The sequence below is a fragment of the Chiloscyllium plagiosum genome, unplaced genomic scaffold (genome assembly GCF_037043375.1).
Source record: "Chiloscyllium plagiosum isolate Xiang-an unplaced genomic scaffold, Cpla_swu_hap1 HiC_scaffold_15, whole genome shotgun sequence".
Classification (NCBI taxonomy): Eukaryota; Metazoa; Chordata; class Chondrichthyes; order Orectolobiformes; family Hemiscylliidae; genus Chiloscyllium; species Chiloscyllium plagiosum.
Window position 1 is genome coordinate 4830804 of NW_028270153.1, and position 25963 is coordinate 4856766.

Here is a 25963-nt window from a genome sequence, read left to right on the forward strand (position 1 = left end):
CCCCCCCCCTCATTCCACTACCCCCTGCTCTCCCCTCCTTTCCTCTCTCTCCTCTTTCCTCCCCCTTTCCCTATTCTCTCCCCACTCCCTCTCCTTTCCTCTCCCTGTTCCCCTTCCCTCTCCCTCACTCCCCTCCCCCCGACCATCTCCCCCCACTCTCCATCTCCCCTCCCTGTCCCTCTTCTTCCCGCCCCCCTCCCGCTGCTGACGTTTTTTCCCGGGAAATGACTCACTGACACTGGGGCTATCACAGACAGAGGAGGGCCAGACCCTGATGGGAAGGGGGCGTTTCCTCTCAGAGACTGGGATAACTCAGAGCAGCGAGAGAAGACAGAGAGAGAGAGAGAGGCAGAGAAAGTAAGAGAGACAGAAGGAAAGAGCTAGGGATAGGGGGAGAGACAGAGTAACAGACAGAAAGGGAAAGACAAGTGAAGAGAAAGATACAGAGAAAGGAAGAGAGAAAACGAGAGGGAGACAGGGATAGACGCAAAGACTGAGAGGGATAGACAGAGAGACAGGAGAGAGAGAGGAGTACGGAGAGAGAAGGAGAGGGACAGGGAGAAATAGACAGAGGGGGGGGGGGGGGAGCGACAGGCAGAGAGACGGGGACAGTGAGGGTGAGAGAGAGAGAGACGGAGGAGCGGCTCACTTCCAGCTGTGAGGCTGTGGGTTAGCCAGGAATGAGCTGGATATTCCCGGGGGACAGAGAGTAGGGAGAGGGGGAAAGGAGGCAGCGCTGGGGTGGGTGGGGGGAAAGGGACTTGCCTCCGGTATGAAGCCGTTTCTGTTGGGTGACTCTGTCCTGCTGCTCCTGCTGTGCCCAGGTAAGCACTCTCTGACTCAGGGAGAGGGGACATCCCGGAGCCATCCTCCCCATCAGCTCACCCCACAGCCTACACCCCACACCCCACAGTTCACAGCCTACACCCCACACCCCACAGCCCACAGCCTACAGCCCACAGCCCACAGCCCACAACCCGAGAGAGCGGCTCCCTCACTCTCATACTCTCTAACACTCACTCTCTCCCAGTCTGCTCTCTCTCTCTCTAACACTCATTCTCCTAGTCTGCACACTCTCTATAACACTCTCTCTCCCAGTCTTCTCTCTCTCTATAACACTCACTCTCTCCCAGTCTTCTCTCTCTCTCTAACACACTCACTCTCTCCCAGTCTGCTCTCTCACTCTCTCTAACACACTCTCTCTCTCCCAGTCTGCTCTCTCACTCTCTCTCACACTCTGACTATATTACCAGCCCCAAGTTGCTGCCTTGGTCTTTTTTAAAGTTATGTTTTAATGATTTTCTGCCCTTTGATGTGATAAACAGCCCCCAGTGGCGGGGATTACCCGCTCACTGACCCCAGGAAGCAGCAAAACGGATCTCTCAGCTACAAACGCCGAATTCTGTCGGATCCCTCAAACTGAACGGACTTTCTGAATCCCGAACTCGAGATGCTTCCCACAGCCACTGCTCCTGATGTGCTGTCTGTATGCGGTTCAGTTCAGATTGTGATGGGGAACTCGAACTGACCCTTATCATTATCCCAACAACCCCACCCGCTCTCAAACAAACCCTCCAATTGTACCCCTGAACCAGATGGGTTTTACAACTCTCAATGGTTTCTCATGGGCAAGCTTTCAATTCCAGATTCATTGACTGACCAACTACTTGTAAAATGGAGAATAATTAAACTTCCATGGTCCTATAGAGAGGTGTTGTGAGGAAAATGAGCCTCAAGCTAAATAAACTAACAGCCTGGAAGATCGAAGCTTTTGAGGGAAACAATTCCATGGGTTGTGGGGGGGGGGGGGGGGGGGGGGTCTGTGAAACATCAGGCAGATCTGTATTATTATTCTGTAGGGTTGAAGGATATCCAAGGATAGGAAGGGGCAGGACAGAAAGGGATTTAAGAATGTCCATTCATAATCTGTCCCTGGGACAGTTTCTAACTTTAGTCCTACACAAGCTTTCTGAATCATCTACCAGGACACAGCAGCTAAAATACATGCATATGAACTGATGAATTAGCAACAAGAGGAGGCCATTCAGCCCCTTGAGCCTGCTACAGCATTCATTAAGATCATGACTGATCTGCTCATGATCTTCACTTTCTCCTCCACCTTTTGACTCCCTCTTCCATCAAGAATTTATTCAGTTCAGCTTTAAAATTATCCATTGACCCAGCTTCCCCTCCTGCTAGTTCTGCCTTATTCTCTGCGCAGAGCTGAGGTGGTGTCACTGACCTCTGTAACAACTGAACTTTTCTGGTGTTTTTTTCTTCCCCCAGTTTGTTGTAAGCTGGAATCTCAGGCTCAGGCTGAGGAACGGCTGCTGAAAACTCTCTTCACTGGCTACAACAAACTGTCCCGACCCGTGATCAACTCCTCTGACACTGTGCTCGTGTATTTTGGCTTGTCGATTGCACAACTTGTGGATGTGGTACGTGCAAGATATTAGAGTGTCCAGCAATGGTGGTCTCACCGATTCAACTTTGTTAACTAACCTCTAATACTTCACCCACAATATTAAGCAATGTTATATTGTTACAAACGGAGAGATATTGTGTTAAAATACATGGAAGGAGGTAACAGTTAAGTTAAGGTACACGTGAAACAATTACCAAAGTAACGTGTAACAAAGTCAATGTCAAGAAATATCATTCAAACCACCCCACCCAGAACCAACAACTAGAAACAGTCCAAGTTCATAAATATTGAACATTTCCTAGTATTTTTGATCCAAAACTATTTTTCTTGAGGATAAAGAAAGTATAGACTCTTAGCTTTTGACTCACTGACTCCCAAGTGGAACCAGAATTACCTGCTGTGTCTATGGTATTCAGGGTTGAATTTTTAATTCGATCATTGCCCTGAACGTCAATGTTGGAGTTTCTCACTCACTGTATTATGTTTTGTTGTTACAGAAACAGAAATTGCTGGAAAATCTCAGCAGGTTTGGCAGCATTCATGAAGTGAAATCAGGGTTAATGTTTCTGGTCGCATCCTTCTTCAAAAGGGTCTGATGATGCCAACTTCGACAAAGGACCTTCCGAAGTGTCCACCTTCTTCCACAACCAAGGATTTCCCAACTAGAAAAGTCATTGGACCTGAATCATGAACTCGGATTTCTCTTCACAGACACTGCTAGACCTGTTGAGCTTTTCCAGCAATTTCAGTTTTTGCTTCAGATTTCCAGTATCTGTAGTTCTTTCAGTTTTTGTCTAGTATTTCTTTGTTAACCTGCTTTAATATTCCTTTGTTTGGTGTTGAATGCTGCAGTGTATTGGACTCTGCTCTTTGAGTTCTATGATTTGGTGCCAATACTGATTACAATATTGTGTGAAGAACAGAAAATAGCTCAATAGATTTCAGGTTTCCATGATGGAAGGTTCAAGGAGTTTTCTTAGTGACTGTTTTGGAGAGTTTCTTTAAAGAACCTCTACAAGGTTTCTGTACTTAACAAGAACTACTTTTTATTACAAAGAAATCTGGAAAACAAAATATGAATCATCAACAGATAACTCTACAGCCGAAACTCTGACACACACATACAATACTCATACACACAGAAACATGTGCACATTTACACGCACACGTTTACACATACACAAACACACTCGCACACACAATACTCATACATACAGAAACATATACACATATACACGTACACAAACATTCACAAATACACATACACACACACATGCTCTCGCACACACATACACGCACGCACTCTTTCATACTCTCTCAAACACACACACATACTCTCATGCATATACACACACGCATACGCACATACACAGACACAAACACATGCACACAAACACATGCACAGAAACGCATGCACAGAAACGCATGCACAGACACACATAGATATACAGACTTATATTCACACATACTGACATACGTGCTCTAACATACATTCACATACACACACTTACAGACAAACAAATAAACAATATGGGTGTAATGGATGGAGGAAAAAGTACTGGTGAAATATGATTCAACTCCACCAGGCCACAGGATTAGATGAAGGGATCCCTATGATTCCCATGACCTTCTGTTCTCCATTTCCCTTGTTTCCAGGTTCTTTCAATGCTTTGCAGAAGACACAAGCTTGCTCTGAAATCTCACCATGATCTCGCACTGATTTCTAAAACCCACGATCCTCTCCGATGTCCACACTCATCTAATTCTGGTCTCTTGAATATTCCCAGTTATAATAATTGCTCCACCGTTGGTGGCTGTGCTTTCACTTGTCTAGGTCCTAAACTCTGGAATATCCTCCACTCTCCACCTCTGTAACTCCCTTCCATCCACTATGGCAATCCTGACTCGGCTTTTGGTCACCTGACCTATCACTGTGACTGAATGTCAGAGCCCCCCGGGATGTTTCATTATGTTCCTGCATCACTATAAGTCGTTGTGCAAGTTAATCAGTTAATTTATAAAAATGTAATGCTTTTTGCTTCCTGCACAGGATGAAAAGAATCAAATGATGACCACTAATGTCTGGATCAAACAGGTAAGTTTTGGTCAAAAATCAACTTTGATTGTTTTGTTTCACTGGTTTCTATGAAAAGTCTCCATGTTTTATTTGTCCAATATCTTACCTTTTCTCTTGATTTTCAGGAATGGCATGATTTTAAACTCCGTTGGAATCCGTTGGAATATGGGAATGTCACCTCAATTAGAGTCCCCTCGGAGTTTCTCTGGAGACCTGATATTGTCCTCTACAACAAGTGGGTCACACCAAATGAATGTATTGGCCTTGATTGCTGTCAATTATTGGGATACAAGAATCCCTAAAATTAAAGACACAATAAAGCTAAGGGAGAGCTGGAGTTCATATGTAAACATTAGAATTGAAAGGCAAATTATATCAAATCTGAATTTAGACCACACTTGGAGTACCGTCTACATTTATACATAGTATAAGTTTAAGCTCTGGATTAGGTGCAATAATCTTTCCAAAGGTGATATTAGAAAGGTGGTGGATTGGAATTAGTCCCCTGTGCCAGACATAATGTGCTACAGGCGACTAAATTAATGCAGAAACAAACCAGAAGCTGCTGGAAAAGTTTAGCCGGTCTGACAGCATCTGTGAAGAGAAATCAGAGTTAACATATCAGGTCCAGAGACCGTTCCTCAGACTGGTGACAGTTAGGAAAATGTCAGTTTATCTGCAGAAGATCGTGTGGGGACAAGGGATGAGGAGTAAACAATAGACAGGGATAGAGCCCAAAGAGAGAGAAGAACAGTTGGAGAGATAAACCAACTCCTTTGTTTGTCCAACTGTCCTTCTCTCTCTCAGGACTCTATCCCCACCTATCGTTTACTCCTCACCCCCTGCCCCTATCCGATCTTCTGCAGATAAACTGACATTTTCCCAGCTACCATCAGTTCTGAGGAAGGGTCTCTGGATTCGAAAGGTTAACTCTGATTTTTCTTCACAGATGCTGCCAGACCTGCTGAGCTTTTCCAGCAATTTCTGTGTTTGTTTTTGATTTACAGCATCTTCAGTTCTTTCAGTTTTTAAATTATTGCAGAGCTGCCCCAGGAACCCTGCTTCCTTGGAGTAGCCAGCCAATCTGATTGGCTGGAAGGGCAGGCAGTCCCCAACAGTGCCTGCACTTCATACAAAGTTAAAAATCACCCAACACCAGGTTATAGTCCAACAGGTTTATTTGGAAGCACTAGCTTTCAGAGGCTGCTCCTTCATCAGGTGGTTGTGGAGAATAATACTGTAAGACACAGAAATTATAGGAAAAGTTTACAGTGTGATGTAACTGAAATTATATATTGAAAAAGACCTGGATTGTTGGTTAAGTCTCTCATATTTTAGAATGACTATGTTGGATTCAGTTCTTTCATATGTAAATCACAAAACCTTTTTTTTTAGAAGTTACATTCTCAAGTGAACTATAACAATTGGTATCATGTCGGCACAGATAATGTATTGAAGGTGTGAGCTTCCCTGTGGGGCTGTCTGTACCACGATGGTCAGACTGATTCTAATCTGAAAAATGGATTTACCGAATCTCACATGGATTAATGCAGTTTTTGAGCAAAGTAAAATGTAATTTTGCAAGTACAAATTCATCCCATAGACTTACATGTGTATGTGTGCATGTGGTTGGGTGTGTGTCTGTGTGTGGTGGGGGGCAGGTAATTAGTCTCTGTGAGAGTGTGTGTGTATGTGAGTGTAAAGGGGTATAGGTCTGTGAGAGGTTGTGTGTGGGAATGTATGTGTGAGCATATGAGAGTCTGCCAGAGTGTGTGTGTCTGTAAGAGAGTGTGTGTGTGGGAGTGTCTGTGTGTGTGTGGGAGTGTCTGTGTGTGTGTGGGAGTGTCTGTGTCTGTGTGTGTGTGGGGTGCAGTGGGGTCACCTGTAGTGTGACATGAACCCAAGGTCCCGGTTGAGGCCATCCCCATGGGTACCGAACTTTGCTATTCTTTAGTGGTGTAGCACTTTGTAGTGATGGTTGCCGGGACTGCAGCAGGGCCCAGGACAAAGGCTCCAATGGATTCTGCATCCTGTTGGTCAGGGCCATTGGGTGGGCAGAGGTTGGTAACTTCAGGGAGGCAGACGTAAGGGGGGTGGGTTTCAAAGTCAATGTGGAGAGGAAATAGTTATGGTTACTAATGTGCAGATGAGGGGTAGGATCAAATGGGAATTACTAACATCAGGGTGAGGAAGCCCCTGATGTATAGAGACCTGCCAAAGGTCGTAACCCCACCTTCATTCATAACCTTTGCAAAACCTTTTTAAAACTGGGCTGCTCTCTCCCACCCAGCAGCCCACACTGCTGTACTATAGAGTAGTCTTGGGGTGAATTGAGCTTTTAACAAATTGTATTGATCCCCCAATTCCATTTCTATTCATTCTACCTTATAAAACACACCCAGTGAGGGCGTGTAAAGACCAACTCATGGATCTACATATAATTTTTTTTTTTAGATTAGATTACAATGTGGAAACAGGCCCTTCGGCCCAACAAGTCCACACCGACCCGCCGAAGCGAAACCCACCCATACCCCTATATTTACCCCTTACCTAACACTACGGGCAATTTAGTATGGCCAATTCACCTGACCCTGCGCATCTTTGGTCTGTGGGAGGAAACCGGAGCACCCGGAGAAAACCCACGCAGACACGGGGAGAACATACAAACTCCACACAGTCAGTCGCCTGAGGCGGGAATTGAACCCGGGTCTCTGGCGCTGTGAGGCAGCAGTGCTAACCACTGTGCCACCGTGCCGCCCCAAATATAATTCTTAGGAGTAAATCACCATGACAACCTGAATGACTTGAGGATTTCCTAAATGGCAACAAAACCTTTCCCAACATTAGATCCCGAGAATTTGAGCTCTCAGGAAGTGACACAAACATTTCAGGAATAATTCCACTGAAGTATCATCAAGAACAGTTCAGCCTTTCACTCAGTGAGCTGTGAGGGTGAGGACATAGGAACCTTTTCACTAGTAACTTGCAGAAATGAAATTAGATAAACAAGTTAAAACAGTAAAGCTCATAGTGTCATGGAAATGACAGGGGAATGAGACTGATTATATTACTCTTTCAAGGAGCTAGTATGGACACAATGGGCTGAAGAGGCTTCCTCTGTGATGCATATTTGTTATTGTAATTCCTGATTTATATAAAGAAAGGCTAAAAGCAAAAATGTAACAGAGACAGAAAATCTTATCATTCCATCCAGAAGAATAACAAGGTCTAGACAGTCAGGTGATGGAGGTGCCAATGTTAGACTGGGGTGGGCAAGGTCAGAAGTCACACGACACCAAGTGATAGTCCAAAAGGTTGATTTGAAATCACAAGCTTTCAGAGCACTGCTCCTTCAGCCGGCGAAGTTAGTTAGGGAGAACAGGTTGCATAGAACTATTTTGTACTCCCTTGACTACAGGGGATTGAGGCATAATCTAATAAAAAGTTTTAAGATGTTGAAAGGATTTAATAGAATTGATGTGAAGAAATGATTTCACTGAGGAGAGATTAGAGTCCATGATGCCCTAGATTTATGAAGCCAGAGGACACAATCCTGGGGTGAAATCAGGAAGCACTCTTTTATACAAAGGACAATGGAAAATCTCAATGTTCTCCTTCCCTGTAGATACTGGAGTTTTCAAACCGCAGTGGTACATGGCAATGCCTGTTAAAGGCATTGGGCGACATGCAGTGTAGGTGGGATAACTAGGGTTCAGGTGCATAGCAGCTATTAGCTAATTGACCAGCAGGACAGGCTGAGTGGACTCTTCTTGGTGCTAATGCTACTAAGTTCCTAAAGAGAGGAACATAGGAGTGGAGCGAGTACGTGGGATTAGGAAACAGGTATTGCTTGAATGGAGGAAAACACCAACTTGGTTGGACCAAATGTCGGTGTGAATACGATGGGCTGAATGGCCTGCTTCCATGCTGTATGGATTCTATTCTATCTCTCCTGTTATTTCTCTTAAACATTCTGCTTTTTGCTTTCAGAACTAGCTCAGGTTGTTTTGTGATCGGGAAAGGTACGAGAATAGAATCGAATAGTAATTTATTGTCACTTGTATTTTTATAAAATCTACAGTGAAAAGTGTTTAAGTTGACATACTCTGACACATATATTAATAACAGAAATCATATGTAAAGAAAAATTAGGACAAATCTCAGTCCTGGCTTTCTTTACTTGCAGTGCTGACGGAGACTTTGCCATCACCCACTTGACCAAGGCCCACCTGTTCCACAGCGGCAGGATCAAGTGGACTCCTCCTGCCATCTACAAGAGCTCCTGCAGTATTGATGTGACCTTCTTCCCGTTTGACCAGCAGAACTGTACTATGAAGTTTGGATCATGGACATTTGACAAAGCCAAGATAGACCTGGTCAGCATGGCCAGGCATGTAGACCAGCAGGACTACTGGGAAAGTGGGGAATGGGTCATTATCAGTGCAGTTGGGAATTACAACATCAAAAAGTACGAATGTTGTCGCGAAGTCTACTCAGATATTACCTACTCCTTCCTGATAAGGCGCCTCCCTCTGTTCTACACCATCAACCTCATCATTCCCTGTTTGCTTATATCATGTTTAACAGTGTTGGTCTTTTACCTCCCCTCAGATTGTGGGGAAAAGATCACACTTTGTATCTCTGTGTTACTTTCTCTGACTGTCTTCCTACTCCTTATAACGGAGATTATTCCGTCCACATCCCTCGTCATCCCTCTGATTGGGGAATACCTTCTCTTCACAATGATATTTGTCACACTATCCATTGTTATCACGGTGTTTGTGTTGAATGTTCACCATCGCTCCCCCCACACACACACCATGCCAGGTTGGGTCCGAAGGTTCTTTCTGGATTTTCTTCCTCGCATTCTCTTCATGCAACGGCCAATGGCTGTGATCACAAACTGTAATGAACTGATCATGCCGATACATGAAGCCTCGAGCTCTCCAATGTACCCTCCCAAAGGTAAGGAAGAGCAAAACCAAATCTTGGTCCAAGGATCAGACCAACAATCAGGTACTAACCCATCATTGACGACTTCGTGTTATCTTCAGGAAGACCAGGGCAAGCCCAAAGCACAGTGCCCATCACAATCCTGCCAGGAAGACCAGTCCCAACCTCACTATCCATGTTCTTCACCCACAAATCTCCCTCATCACCGTATCAAGGAACAGCCCAAGGGGAGGTCATTGAGTCCTCAATACATTTGCAGGCAGGATGACTCGCCAGAGGCCAATATCCACTGTAGGTCCCGCAGGATCCAGTACAGCCATCTACATGAGGATCTACCCTGCTCGAATGGGCAACCCAGAGAGACTCCGCAATGCCATGAGAATGGAAATACACCCCAGTCAGCTCCATCTTTGTGTAAAGGCAAACATGGGAACAAGGTCAAGAGAACAGCCTCAGGCACAAAGCGAGAGTCAAAAGTAGCCAAGCGCAGAGAGCAGAAGAAAGCGACATTAACCCCAGCTCTGAAATTGGCAGTGGAAAGTATTCATTACATTGCAAACCACTTACGAGCAGAGAATGCTGATTTTCTTGTAAGTAGTTATGTTATTGAACTTCGATATAGACATAGATTCAGTCAGTTTTTTCTTGTCATTCACATTCTAATCAAACCTTATCAATAACACAATGACAAAGACATTTTATGATGACAGAATGGTATGTAAATGGAAACGACTTTCAGTATTGACAGGAGGTCATATATATTGCTGGCAGCATAAAGGAGGGCACATATTGTTTAGAAGATAAGCTTAAATGTGATAAGACAAACAGCAGGGTCTCAGGGTATGCACTCACAAATCTTTAAAAAATAAGGGGCCAGAACTATAAGATATTCACGAAGAATTGGACTATAATCAGAACTCAGCTGCAGTATGGTAAAAACAATGACTACAGATTCTGGAAACCAGATTCTGGATTAGCGGTGCTGGAAGAGCACAGCAGTTCAGGCAGCATCCAAGGAGCAGTGAAATCGACGTTTCGGGCAAAAGCCCTTCATCAGGAATAAAGGCAGAGAGCCTGAAACATGGAGAGATAAGCTAGAGGAGGGTGGGGGTGGGGAGAAAGTAGCAGAGAGTACAATGAGTGAGTGGGGGAGGGGATGAAGGTGATAGGTCAGGGAGGAGAGGGTGGAGTGGATAGGTGGAAAAGGAGATAGGCAGGTCGGATAAGTCATGGGGACAGTGCTGAGCTGGAAGTTTGGAACTAGGGTGAGGTGGGGGAAGGGGAAATGAGGAAACTGTTGAAGTCCACATTGATGCCCTGGGGTTGAAGTGTTACAAGGCGGAAGATGAGGCGTTCTTCCTCCAGGCGTGAGGGAGCAGTGAGGGAGCGGTGGTGAAGGAGGCCCAGGACCTCCATGTCCTCGGCAGAGTGGGAGGGGGAGTTGAAATGTTGGACCACGGGGCGGTGTGGTTGATTGGTGCGGGTGTCCCGGAGATGTTCCCTAAAGTGCTCTGCTAGGAGGCGCCCAGTCTCCCCAATGTAGAGGAGACCGCATCGGGAGCAACGGATACAATAAATGATATTAGTGGATGTGCAAGTAAAACTTTGATGGATGTGGAAGGCTCCTTTAGGGCCTTGGATAGAGGTGAGGGAGGAGGTGTGGGCGCAGGTTTTACAGTTCCTGCGGTGGCAGAGGAAAGTGCCAGGATGGGAGGGTGGGTTGTAGGGGGGCGTGGACCTGACCAGGTAGTCACGGAGGGAATGGTCTTTGCGGAAGGCGGAAAGGGGTGGGGAGGGAAATATATCCCTGGTGATGGGGTCTTTTTGGAGGTGGCGGAAATGTCGGCGGATGATTTGGTTTATGCGAAGGTTGGTAGGGTGGAAGGTGAGCACCAGGGGCGTTCTGTCCTTGTTACGGTTGGAGGGGTGGGGTCTGAGGGCGGAGGTGCGGGATGTGGACGAGATGCATTGGAGGGCATCTTTAACCACGTGGGAAGGGAAATTGCGGTCTCTAAAGAAGGAGGCCATCTGGTGTGTTCTGTGGTGGAGCTAGTCCTCCTGGGAGCAGATACGGCAGAGGTGGAGGAATTTTGAATCTGGGATGGCATTTTTGCAAGTGGTAGGGTGGGAAGAGGTGTAATCCAGGTAGCTGTGGGAGTCGGTGAGTTTGTAAAAAATGTCAGTGTCAAGTAAGCCTAGTTCTACTCTCCAGATTTCAGAAATGAGATAGAAGAGAGAGTGCCAGAATCCTGAAGTGTATAACTTTGTTCTTGACTCCCTAAAGCCTGTCCACCATCTACAAGGCACAAGTCAGGAGTGTGATGGAATACTCCCCACTTGCCTGGATGGGGGCAGCTCCAACAACACTCAAGAGTCTCAACACCATCCAGGACAAAGCAGCCTGCTTGATTGATACCCACAAACATCCACTCCCTCCTCCACTCTTGCTCAGCAGAAGCAGTGTGTGCTATCTACAAGAAGCGCTGCAGCAATTCACCTCAGACAGCACCTTCCAAACCCCCAACCATTTCAATCTAGAAGAATACGGACTGTAGGTAAATGGGGTCACTACTCCCTTCAAGTTCTCCATGCCACTCTCCATCCTGATTTGGAAATATATTCCTGTTCCTTCAGCGTTACTGGGTCACAAACCTGGAATTCCCTTCCTAAGGACAATGTGGGTCTACCTACAGCACACAGTCTGCAGCTCACTCTCACCTTCTCAAGGGGCAACAAGAGACGGGTAATAAATGCTGGGCCCAGCCAGTGACACCTGCGTCCCATGAGTGAATGAAGGAAAAGGTTTATGAAAGTGATTTCATGGAGCAGAGGCTTCAATAATGAAGAAAGATTGGAGTAATACAGAGAGGGCAAGAGGAGGTTTGATAGAAGTTTTTAAAATTGTGAAGGGCCTGGACAGAATAAATAGGGAGAAACTATTTCTGCTTGTAAAATGATTGAGAATGAGAGAACATAGATTTAAAGTGATTTGTAAAAGAAGTAAATGCAATGTGACAAAAAAAATTCACACAATGAGTGGTGTGGAAATCAGGTGGAGGTGGGTTCCACTGAGGCATTTAAGAGGGCACTGGATAATTATTTAAAAAGCAACAATGAACAAGGTCACGGGGAAAAGGCAAGAGATTGACTCTAGGTCATAACGCTCAATCAGAGAGCCAGTGCAGATGCAATGGACCGAAGGGCCTCCTTTGGCACTGTAACAATGTTATGATTATGTGCAGAATCCCAGTAAGGAATCAGGAGAAACTTCAGCCGTGAAAACGTGGAACTTGCCAGGGTTTGGTTGAGTTGAATAAGATTGAAGCATTAAAGGGGCAAGCCAGAGAAACTCATGAGGGAGAAGGGAGCAAAAGGGAAATGTTGATGGGGTTAGATGAAGGTCGTAAGAGACTTAGTATTGAGGAGAACATCATATTTTTCATCACTCCAGAGAACTGATCACATCTTCCAGGTAATTACTCAAGTGCAGTGCAGATCGAGTGCGTCACTGTCAGAGGAACTGTCAAACAGTTATGTAGACACTCCCAGAGGAGTGAGAAAAGCATGGAGCTCTCTGTCGTGTCCTGGTTGATATTTATCTCTCACAAACGTCACTAAGAGATAAATAATCTGGTCTATATCACATTTTTGTGGGACCTGGTGGAGAAATTGGTTACAGCATTTCCCGCATTTGATAGTGATTATGTTTTTGAGCATAAAGCATTTTGTGACCTCCTGATATCATGAAAGGTGCTATATAAATGCAAGTCTTTCTCTTTCTGTAACCTTGATGGATTTTTCCATGGGAGAGGTCTATTTGGACAGGGACACATTTTGGTCCCTGTAATTGCCGCCTGAGTGATCTTGGCTCTCCCCCTTGATTTGTGCCCTAACCTGTGTTATTGGGGTTCCACCAAACTCCTGTTAGTTATGGGAGCAGCACAACAGGAAGTGTAAAGGCAGTGTGAGTAAAAGAGCATTTTGGTTTAATTCACGGCAACAGGCATGTTCCATGAATAAAAATGCTCTGAAAGCAATCTGCTGTCAACTTGTCATCTTGCCTTTGTCAGTCTGAGCCTGTCAGGGACAATGAACCTGGTCACAAAGTGCTACATTACACCGATCCACATCAAGGTTGACAACTTAGCTCTGAAGGACATCGTTTATGTGGAGCCTGTTAGTAAAGAACTATATCAAGTCTGATGTCTGATAAACTGTCTCCTAATCTTTATCTGAGGGATCTGCAAACAAATTATGGAAAACACCATCTTAAAATGTTCAGTGTTTAAGCCCACTTCTCAAATGTTAATCCTTGGATAAAATTTTAATTTCTTAGCTCATGCTTTGTTCTCCCTTGTCAGTGATGATATCGCATTTCCAGATTAATCATTTGATGTTATCTTGAACTAAATTCACCCAAAGATCAAATGTGACATTATGCCCTTCGCAACCTATTCACAGCCAATAGCAAATGACACCAAGGCCAAATGACGATAGGAGATAGGAACAGGTGTTCTGCTCCTCGTGCCTGTCCCACCCTTCAATGAGCTCACACCATAGACCTGCCTTTGGCTCATATCCCTTAAAATCCCTTAAAAAGACCCATCTATCTCCAATTTACAATTATCAACTGCTCCAGCATCCACTGCCATTTGTGGAAGAGAATTCCAAATCTCTCCCACCCTGTATGTGTAGAATGTTTCCTAACATCTCTCCTGAATGCTCTGGCCCTCATTCTCAGTTTACATCCCCTAGTTCTAGAATCCCTAAATTATTTATCCACCCTGTCTTGTTAACGTCTTGAAAGCTTCAATTGGATCACCCCATAACCTTCTAAAATCTGAAGAAAACTGGCCTAATTTGTACAACCTCTCCTCATAACATAACTCCTGATGCCCAGGTATCATTCTTGTAAACCTACGTTGTAATCCTCCAAGATCAATTTACCCTTTTTAAGGTGAGAGTTGTTATGCTAAATGGACTGAGAAATATATTGAATTTCCTACAGCAGTTGGAAAGTATATTTAGACAGCATTGAGCAAGATATAATGTATCAGAAAATGATGATTGTCATGACCAGGCAGAATCAAATGCCCTCTGTGCCCTCCAGTAGGGATTGAACCATTTCCTAAGTCAAATATAATGAGCTGTCATAAAGCCTGGTGTAGCAGAGGCCATATGCATTAACCAGTCTCCAGAAATAGTCTCCCTTCTCAGAATCTTTTGTACAGATACCTTACATCAGATCAAATTTGAGTCAAAGCGTCTGTTGGATCAGAACATTGAATAATGATCATTGAAGGCAGTTCAGTTCTATCTGACTTTAGCAAAGAAATTCAGATGATAGTCCAGTGGTATTACCACTGAACTGTTAGTCCTGAGATCCAGGTAACTTTCTGGGGACCCGGGTTTGAAACCCACCACGGCAGATGGTGACGTTTGTATTCAATTTTTAAAAATATAGTTAAGAGTCTAATGATGTTGATTGCCAGGAAAAAAAAAACCCATCTGGTTCAATCATGTCCTTTTGGGAAGGAAACAGCCATCCTTACCTGGTCTGGCCTACATGTGACTCCAGACCCACAGCAACGTGGCTGACTCTTAACTGCCCTGTGGGTAATTAGGGATGGGTAATAAATTCTGGGCCTAGCTAGTGATGCCCACATCCTGTGAATGGATTTTAAAAAATGTTTGTGTTGTGCTGTAAGGTGACTGTAATATAATAACCAAGATATTGCGTTGCTCCCTGTAGTTCAGCAGTACTCTGACCTGTACAATATCTATGGTTCTCAAGGTTAAAAGCAGAGATTGTGAATCATATCACAAAGTCTGACAAAGTTCTACATAATATCAGTGACACAGAAATGAACCATTTCGTCCAGTTGGTCTGCACTGAGGATTCTACTCTGTACAAGTCTTTTTCCACCCTCTTCATCTCAAGGCCACAAGAAATAGATTAGATTAGATTACATTAGTGTGGAAACAGGCCCTTCGGCCCAACAAGTCCACACCGACCCGCCGAAGCGTAACCCACCTATACCCCTACATTTACCCCTTACCTAACACTACGGGCAATTTAGCATGGCCAATTCACCTGACCTGCACATCTTTGGACTGTGGGAGGAAACCCACGCAGACACTGGGAGAACGTGCAAACTCCACACAGTCAGTCGCCTGAGGCGGGAATTGAACCCGGGTCTCTGACGCTGTGAGGCAGCAGTGCGAACCACTGTGCCACCGTGCCGCCCACTAATAGAAACAGTAGTAGGCCATTCGGCCCCCCCCCAATTCAATACGATCCTGGCTGATCTGACAACATCTCTCACATTCACTTTCCTGCCCTTTCTCCTTGATTCCCTGACCGATCAAGAATCTATCGATCTCAGCCTTAGATCTGCACAAGGACTCTGCCCCCACAGCTCTCTGTGGCAAGGGGTTCCAAATACTCATAACCCTCTGAGAGAAGAAATTCCTCTTCTTCTCAGTCTTAAATTGGCACCTCTTTATATTTATATAGAGACAGTGCCCTCTGGTCCTACACTCTCCCATGACGGGGAGTACCCTCTCAGCGTTTACCCTGTCAAGCCTCTTAAGAATCCTGTATGGTCACCTCTCAAACCATCAGCATAACCTTCTACATCTGTCTGTCTTTTGTATTTATCTTTCTCTTATATTTATCAATACCGTTCACCTCAAATATTCCTTGTGGTTATGGGTTGCCACCCTTCATTGGCTAACAGTGTTTCTCCTCAGTTCTTACTGGATTTTTGAGGGCCAGCAGCATTCAGTGTAATGTTAAGGTTGTTTCATTAAACAAGGAAGATTTAAAAGAGGTAAAATGACCGATTAATGTCTGAAATTTACTACAGAGGACTGTGTGCTAAATTTGTACAACATTGGTGCCACAGACATAATGTATAATTACAAACTGAAAGATTTATCATTGCATTAAGGGAGTCATTCTATAGTAATTCTCTTATACCACTGTCTGGCTTTCAGCAGAGTTGCTACATTGCTAGAGATTCCCTTTGGTGTGGCTGCTGCGTGAATTGTTATCCACCAGTGTTGTGGTTAAAGAATCAGTTCAACAGATTATCCTCGGGACAGTGATTATTCGCTGTACCAACAGAATGGTTACATGGTACAGGAGGTACAAGATGGCGTGAGGGGCGGCATTACAAATTTTTCATTGAACTTGTTCAAGTGACAATAAGGGCTATTCTATTCATATCAGTCCTCAGAACTAGCAACACACCGAAGGTCTCGCCACTGACCATCTCCCCTCATTTTCCAATAATAATCCAATTTCCTCTTGAATCCCTCTCGATTTGACGTGCCTCCACCACCCTCTTAGGCAGAGCATTACAGATCTCAATCACCACAATGTTTTCCTTCTGTCATCAATTAGAGTCATGGAGATGTGCAGCATGAGAACAGATCCTTCAGTACAACTTGTCCTTGCCAACCAGATATCCCAAATTAATCTAGTCTCATTTGCCAGCACTTGTCTCATATTCCTCTGAACCCTTCCTATTCATATACCCATCCAAATGCCTTTTAAATGCTGTAATTGTACCAGCCTCCACCACTTCCTCTGGCAGCTCATTTCATACAAGCATCACCCTCTGTGTGAAAATGTTGCCCCTCGGGTCCCTTTTAAATAATTCCCCTCTCACCTTAAAACTATGCCCTCCAGCCTTGGACTCCACTACCCTGGGGAAAAGACCTTGTCCAGTTATCCTATCCATGCCCCTCATGATTTTTTAAAACTTCTATAAGGTCACTCCTCAGCTTCTGAAACTCTCGGGAAAATAGCCCCAGTCTGTGCCACCTCTCCCTAGAGTTCAAATGTTCCAACCCTGGCAACATTCTTGCAAATCTTTTCTGAATCCTTTCAAGTTCCACAACACTCTTCCAATCACAGGGAGACCATAATTGAATGCAGTGTTCTAAAAGTGGCCTCACTGATGTCTTTTTCAGCGCAAAATGACCTCCCAACTCCTGTACCCAATACTCTGACCAATAAAGGAAAGCATACCAAACGCCTTCTTCACTATTCCATTTACCTGCAACTCTACTTTCAAGGAGCTTTAACCTGCACAAAGGTCTCTTTGTTCGGCAACACTTCCCCAGGCTCTACTATAGGTGTATAAATCTTGCTCTGATTTGCCTTTCCAAAATGCAGTGCCTCACATAAATTAAACTCCATCTGCTATTTCTTGCCCATCTGATCAAGGTCCCTTTGTACTCCGAGATAACCTTCTTTACTGTCCACTACACCTCCAATTTTGGTGTCAACAATTAATTTGCTTTTGTAAATTATCTCAAATCTGTGCCCGCCCTATCATGACTCTCAGGTTCACGATTCCTTTGTGACCAGGGACTGTTTTCCTCTACTCTGTCCTGATCCCTCAATCTTAAAATCTTAAAATCTATAAAATCTCGTCACAGCTTTCTCTTCTCTATGGACACCAATCTATACATATAACTGATGTTCCTCATCCCTGAAACCACTCTCATACATCTTTCCTCTATTGTCATGAAAGGTGTGTGATTTCTATACATAAATGTCAATTTTTTTAGAGTTTTAATTTCAAACTAGTCATATGTGATGATTGTTAATTTTTTTGATTGAGCTTTAAAAATTACCTTGGTCACTCTTCTCAGATCCACCATTTCAAACCTGTATGGCCTCCAGGAGATCCCTGAAGAAGGGCTTATGCCCGAAACGTCGATTCTCCTGCTCCTTGGATCCTGCCTGACCTGCTGCGCTTTTCCAGCAACACTTTTTTCAGCTCTGATCTCCAGCATCTGCAGTCCGCACTTTCTCCTGGCCTCCAGGAGTGTTAATGGAAGTTTATTTTGAGCAGGATTATGGCAGGAGCAGAAAATATTGAAAGACATTAGCTTGCTTTTGTGTTTAGAATAAGCAAGGATTGATTTTAATGTAGAAAAACAGAGTTGGAAAGCATTTGGATGACTTGAAAGAAACTCGACTAAACTTAGATGCAGGTATTGCTTTTCCCCCGAGAAAGGAGATTGTTCAGATCAGTTAAGGAAACAAGCTGCTTCAGTTAGAAAAAGGGTTTACTTTGTGAAACTTTAAGAAATAGAGTGTTTGATGAGAAACCAGCATTGGTTATTCAAAGTTGACAAAGTCAAAACTCTCAATTGTGTGAGTGATCAAGGTGGAAAGGCTTTGTGGGGCACAGCACCAGAACTGAGAAGAAGCACTTAACTGAAATTTGTGGATAGAGCATAGAACATTATAGCACAGTACAGCTCACCCCCACCTCCTCAAGGGGCAACTGGGGATGGGCAATAAATGCTGGCCCAACCAGGGATACCCACATCCCACAAATAAATAAAAAATATCTTTAGGCAGTCCATATGCACCACATCCACAGCATTCCCCTAACAAAAAACTCTCAAGTAATTTAACTAGACATCATTTGTCCTTAACAACTCCATTCTGGATGTCCTTAATAAAACCATATTTGCTCAAGTGACTTTTGGTGTTGTCCCAAATTAATATTTCTAGATGTTTCCCCACTGCCAAGGTTAATCTGATTGGCCTGTAGTTGCTTGACTCAACTTCACACTATTTTTGAACAAAGATGTAAACTTTGTTGTTCCCCAGTGCTGTGTCATCAACCTAAGTCAACGCAAGACTGAGGAATTATAGCCAGTAACTCTACAAACTATAATTCTCTTTTCCCTCAGTTTCATTGGGTATATCCCTCCCAGTGTTAGTGCCTAATCACCTGTAGGTGTACACAGGCTATCATCCTCCCTATCAATTTTAACCACCTGAAGTAAAGCCATATTGGACTCAAAACATTAACACTATTTGCCTCCACAGAACCTGCCAGACTTTCTGAGGGCCTCTATGCCTTTCTGTTTTTATTTCAGATCTCCAGCATCTGCAGCATTTTGCTTTGTTTCCTGCCAGACTCTGACAAAAGCATTATATTCATCTTCATTTTAATCCTTCTACTTTTACTCATCTGGATTGTTGGATCTGTTTGCTTTGCCATTCTCCTTCCAGGGAATTTTCCTTGGCTGCACCTGAACTCTCATTTCTTTAAAGGTTGTATTTCATTTAGCTCCTTGTTTGCTGCCAACCAGTGGTACAATGTACCTCGGCTGGATCCTTTCTGGAGTTGACTTTCCCCGCTGTTAACTATTCTTAATCTGGATAGTTCTTTGTCTTTTTACAGACCTTACAATATAAAGATCACTGTCTCTAAACACTCCCCCCATTTCATTCCTATGAATCAATATCGCCTTTATTGTTGAATTGGAGATATGCAGTCCAGGAGCTCCATCCCTTCTCTCCCTTTATTCTACTGCTATCCCAGATTACACGCAAATAATTAAAGTGCCCCCATTCTATAATTTTGCATCTCTCTGAAATGTATTTGCAGATTGGTTCCTCTGTACATTTCTCACTAGTCAGTAGCTCATAGACTGCAGTGGGCAATATGATTGTACCTTTTTTGTTTCTTAACCAAAGCCATACTGATTCTGTCCTTGACCTTTCTGGGACATTCCCTGTCTCTCGGTATTTAACACCCAGTCCACTTTTTCTTTGAGTAGCAGCTCCATGATAGCCATAGCATCATATTTATACCTGGCAATCTGGGTCTGTAAACTCTTATTGACCAATGTGTTCCAAAATGTAATTACGCAGCGCTAAAGAGAATGAGTTCTCTCAGGAGGTGGTGAATTTTTGAAATTCTTTACCACAGAGGGTTGTTAAAGCTGGGCTGTTCAGTTTATTTAAGGCTGAGAGAGAGTCTTTAGTCTGGAAAGGAATCAAGGGGCTTTAGGAAATTGTCAGAAAAATGCAGCTGAATATTATCACAGCCATGATCTCATTGCCTGGCAGAGCAGATGGGCTGCTTGGACGGTTTATGGTCTCAGCACACTCTGTGCATCCACTCACAGTGATTGTAGTACATTCTCAATTCCGCAGAACTCACTGATAATTTGCTATTTCCTATGCTAGGAGACAGTGAGGTCTGCAGGTGCTGGAGATCAGAGTCAAGAGTATGTTGCTGGAAAAGCACAGCAGGTCAGGCAGGATGATTCCTGATGAAGGGCTCAGGTCTGAAACGTTGATTCGCCTACTTCTCGGATGCTGCCAGACCTGCTGTGCTTTTCCAGCAACACACTCTTGATCCTATTTCCTACCCTAGGCTTATCCGTCTCACCCGGTATTCTGTGTATGTGGTATCACTATTATTATCTCCTAGTTTTCACACCCTTGCCAAGCGAGCTTAAACCTTCCTATGTAGTTGAAAAGATGATCCCTTATTGGTTGAATGAAATATTCTGTGTTCAGTGATAGGTTGCTCAGTTGAAACTGGACTATTTATTTCCTATGGTTCAATGTTCGCCTTGCTCCTGTTTTGTGTCGAGTCATCGCAAGTGTTGACACTGCTGAGATCGGGCAGTTCAGGATAGGGTTCCCACGGGTTGTTAGCCTCCGTCCCAAAGCAATACTTTCTTGTGTTCCTTGTGGTTTGCCCTTTTACTCAGGATTGATGATGTTCTCTGATTTTCAGGTGAAGGAAGACTGGAAGTACGTTGGCATGGTGATTGACCGTATCTTCCTGTGGATTTTTATTTTAATTTGCGTACTGGGAACGCTGGGCCTCTTCCTGCCTCCTTGGATGGCAGGAATGCTGTGAGAATGAAAGACATCAACAAACCCATGGCAAGATAGACCACTTCGATGGGAGTGATGGGACTGTTACTTTGACCTCCGTCTCCACCTGTCCATCACTTCCCAGTTGTTGGAAACTATATTAAGGAAGATAAGAATTGTCTGGGCAAGAGAAATATCATTTTACTCTTCTATAAATATTAGGTGACATTACTGTTATATCACAACTGTTAAAACATGCACAAGTTGAACTGAAAGTTAAAACCATCAGGACTTCTTTACAAAATCAGAAGTCACATGACACTAGGTTATAGTCCAACAGGTTTGTTTGAAATCACAGGCTTTCAAAGCGCTGCTTCACTTGACAAAGGCTCACTGGACTTTACATCAGGCACTTGTAATTTCAAACAAACCTGTTGGACTATAACCCGGTGTCGTGTAACTTCTGACTTTGTCCACCCCAGGCCAACACCCCCACTTCCACATCTTTAGAAAGGTAAAGGCCAAAAGAAACAATCTTTAAGATTACAAAAGGACTCAATGGGTTAGACACGGAAAAGGTGTTGCCCCTCGTGGGCAGGAGCAGAAAGAAGGCCACAATAAAACATAATCACCAAAAAATCTATTCAGGAGAAACTTCCTTACTCAGAGAGTGGTGAGAATGTGGAACTGAATATCACAGTAAGTAGTTGAGGTGAATAAAATAGATATATTGAATAAACACACAATGGAAAAAGGGATTGGAGTACATATTGATAGGGTGAGAAACCAAGTGGTGGGAGGGGACTTATCCAGTGTGAATCAGTTGGCTAAATGGCCTTATACTTCTATGAAAACCCTGACAACAAAGAACAAATAATCCATTGTTAACTAAATATATAGAAATGTAGAAACCAGGAGCAGGAGTAGGCCATTCGGCCCTTTGAACCTGCTCCCCCAGTCAATACAATCATGGCTGATCGTCCAACTCAGTCCCCTGTTCCTGTTTTCTCCCCCATAACCTTTGATCCCTTTAACCGGAAGAACTATAACTAACTCCTGGATAAAAGCAAATTACTGCAGATGCTGGAATCTGAAACCAAAAGAGAAAATGCTGGAAAATCTCAGCAGCTCTGGCAGCATCTGTAAGGAGAGAAAAGAGCTGACGTTTCGAGTCTAACTGACCCTTTACTGAAAAAAAGAGGAGAAATAGGGAGGTATTTATACGAGGCTGAGGGAAGGTGAGTCATGGCTCCAGAAGAAAAGGTAGCAATAAAGAGGTGACAATGACAGAGTGCACAGAGAGATTATAGGGAGATAGGAGCTGGGAATGACCAAGGCTGAAGCCAGGGCTATGTGACAAAATATGTGGGAGATGGGGGGGAATGGGTGAAGCAGAGGCAAAATGGAAAACAGGGGAGAAGGGTAGCAAAGGGGGAAGAGGAGAGGAAAAAGGTAATGAGAGAGTGGGGAGCAAGATAAAGAGAGACAATCAAGAAATAAGAGGTACAGAACAGTGAAAAAAATATAAAAAAAGATAAATAAAATAAATGAAATAAAATTATCTGAAGTTGTTGAATTCAATGTTGAGACCGGCAGGCAGTAACATGCCTAGTTGGAAGATGAGATGCTGTTCCTTCAGTTTGCATTGAGTTTCACTGGAACTTTGCAGCAGTGATACCCGGCTCAGCATTAAAGTGTTAAGAGGTTTTGGGGGTCGATGGGGATGTGGAATTCAAAGCATCAACAGATCTTCCATGAATGGAAGGGCAGGTACGAGGAGCAGAATGGTCTACTTCTGCTCCCATTTTATATGTTCACCTGCATGTTTAAGACTCAGTAGCTAGTTATGTACACCTGAGTTGCATAACATTTCTTCTGCAGCCTCAGACTCGATGGGCCAAATGGCCTCTTTCTGCTCTATAGGGATTCTATGATTCCAAGATTCTAGACTTAAAAGTAATTACACATTACAATTAGCAGCTTGATGAAATCAAACAAAGAACTGCGAATGCTGGAGATCTGAAACAAAAACAGGAAGTGCTGGAGAAACTCAGCAGGTCCTGCAGCAGCTATGGAGAGTGAAATAGAGTCAATGGCATGAGTCTAGTTAGGCTTTGTCAGAACTGACGTGGATTTAGCACAGAATTGGTTATCTCCTCCCAGCGCCAGTCCATTATAGCCTGATGTGTGGAGTTTATCTTGTCATGACAGGTAATCCTTTCAGACACTAACTGTTTTAAATAACACAGGGGAGCTGGAAGAGGCCTGGGTACATGGAGTTACAGAGTGACACAGACAGAGAAAACAGTTTACATCAGCACAGGGAATGACGTAGCATCCTATGATCACAATCTTGCTCTCCAATAGCCTCAAAGCCTAATTTCTGTTAGACTCTGTCACTGTTGTTATGTTTGCTAATAAAAGTAATTGTTTTCACCTTACCTCAGCAGACTTGGTCAATATTATTTGGCAATACAACAATACTAAGGGCAGTCTGGGACCACGAGAACTGACAATAATGGAGAGCGATAGGCAGTGGGGAAGGTTTGGGAAAGGGAATTTGTAGGTTGAGGTGTAACCAGACCGGGAGATCAGGGGAATGGGACTTGGAGGAAGTTGGAGGGGCAGCAGGGATAAGCTGAAACCTACAGGGAGTAGGGACCATTGAACAATCCAGTTGATGCGGAATAACCACAATTCAGTTTCAGTCGCAAGTGGGCCATGGTCGGTGGAGAAGGCTTACATCCTGTAAATGGCAGAGGGTAGTGATGCAAGGGTGTACAACTGTCATTATACAATTAACGGCAGGACCCTGAACAGCATTGATGTACAGAGGGATCTTGGGGTTCAAGTTCATAGCTCCCTGAAAGTGGCCCCACAAGGAGACAGGGTGGTAAAGAAGGTGTACGGCATGCTGCCTTTATTGGTCGGGGAATTGAGTACAAGAGTCAGGATGTCATGGTGCAGCTTTATAAGACTTTGGTTAGGCCACACTTGGAATATTGTGTTCAATTCTGGTCATCACATTACAGGAAGGGTGTGGAGGCTCCTCCGCCCTTGAGCCCCGCCCCTCCAACCGCCACCAGGACAGAACCCCACTGGTCCTCACCTACCACCCCACCAATCTCCATGTACAGCGCATCATCCGCCGTCACTTCCGCCACCTCCAAACGGACCCCACCACCAAGGATATATTTCCCTCCCCTCCTCTATCAGCTTTCCGTAGAGACCACTCCCTCCGCGACTCCCTTGTCAGATCCACACCCCCCACCGACCCAACCTCCACTCCCGGCACCTTCCCTTGCAACCGCAGGAGGTGCAACACTTGCGCCCACACCTCCCCCCTCACTTCTCTCCAAGGCCCCAAAGGAAACTTCCATATCCGCCACAGATTCACCTGCACCTCCACCCACATTATCTACTGCATCCGCTGCAGCCGGTGTGGCCTCCTCTATATTGGGGAGACAGGCCGCCTACTTGCGGAGCGATTCAGAGAGCACCTCTGGGCCACCCGGACGAACCAACCCAACCACCCTGTAGCACAGCATTTCAACTCCCCCTCCCACTCCACCGAGGATATGCAGGTCATTGGACTCATCCACCGCCAAACCACAACAACACGACGGTCGGAGGAGGAGCGTCTTATCTTCCGACTGGGAACCCTCCAACCACAGGGGATGAACTTGGACTTCACCAGTTTCTTCATCCCCCCTCCCCCCACCTTGTCTCAGCCGAATCCCTCCAGCCCGGCACCGCCTTCCTGACCTGCAGTCTTCTTCTTGACCTCTCCGCCTCCACCCTACTCCGATCTATCACCTTCACCTTGACCTCTTTCCACCTATCACATTTCCAACGCCCCTCCTCCAAGTCCCTCCTCCCTACCTTTTATCTTCTCCTGCTGAACACTCTCTGCTCATTCCTGAAGAAGGGCATGTGCCCGAAACGTCGAATCTCCTGTTCCCTGGATGCTGCCTGACCTGCTGTGCTGTTCCAGCAATAAAGTTTCAGCTTTGATCTCCAGCGTCTGCAGACCTCACTTTCTCCTCGCTGATCTGATAACCCTCCCCTTTCCTACCTTCTCCCTGTAACCCTCGATTCCCTTCCTGATTAAAAATCTGTCCATCTCAGCTTGAATATACTGAATGACCCACTCTCAACAGCCCTCATAGTAAAGAATTTCACAGATTGGCTAATCTCTGAGAGAAGAAATTCCTCCTCATCTCTGCCTTAAGTGTGTAACACACTACTCTGAGATTACGCCCTCTGGTCCAACACTCCCCCACAAGAGGAAACAAACTCCCCATATTTACCCCCGAAGGTCCCTGTAAGTTTTGCGCCTTCAACAAGGTTCCCTCCCATTCCTCTAAACTCCACGTACAATCCCAACCTGCTCAACCTCTCCTCGGCAGTCAGTCCCTCCATCCCTGCTATCTACCTTCTCCGGCCTGTATCTAATGTCAGCATATTGTTAAAGTTACCAAACCTGTTCACAGTATCCCAGCTGTGATCTGAATTGGTGCCTGGCACGGTTTTAGTAAGACCTTCCTGTGCTTTTATACCATTTCCTTTGAAATAAAAGTCAATATTCCATTTGCCTTCCCTATTAGTCACTGAACTTAGATGCTTTTTTTTTGTGTTTTATGCACTAGGATTCCCAAATATCTCTGTGCTGAATTCCTCTTCCTATTTCAGACCCTTGAGGTAAAGATCAATATTCCATCAAGTTTTTGAATGACTTGTCTACCTCAATCACTCCATTCTGATTGTTCTCAGCTTCTCTTTGTTTGGAAAGTACCTGGTTGATCTTTCTTAGGATCAAGTCAGAACTCACACGACACCAGGTTATAGTCCAACA

General features: G+C 44.5%; 1 protein-coding gene across 1 annotated transcript; it reads left to right on the forward strand.

Moving 5' to 3' along the window:
• Nucleotides 1–772: 772 nt before the first annotated feature.
• LOC122560319 (neuronal acetylcholine receptor subunit alpha-4-like) lies at nt 773–23536 on the forward strand. The gene is made up of 6 exons (XM_043710919.2): nt 773–824; nt 2287–2438; nt 4476–4520; nt 4628–4737; nt 8689–10045; nt 21026–23536. Exons 1-6 carry the CDS (start codon nt 773–775, stop codon nt 21149–21151), a joined length of 1842 nt encoding a protein of 613 aa, XP_043566854.1. The 3' UTR covers nt 21152–23536.
• Nucleotides 23537–25963: the final 2427 nt, after the last annotated feature.

What these genes read in the sequence shown, in the direction of transcription:
- LOC122560319 (XM_043710919.2), top strand. Translation starts at nt 773, where the DNA reads ATGAAGCCGTTTCTGTTGGGTGACTCTGTCCTGCTGCTCCTGCTGTGC. An exon ending in GCTGCTCCTGCTGTGCCCAG is followed by an intron (nt 825 to 2,286) that starts GTAAGCACTCTC and finishes TTCTTCCCCCAG; the next exon opens with TTTGTTGTAAGCTGGAATCT. An exon ending in CAGAGAATGCTGATTTTCTT is followed by an intron (nt 10,046 to 21,025) that starts GTAAGTAGTTAT and finishes TCTGATTTTCAG; the next exon opens with GTGAAGGAAGACTGGAAGTA.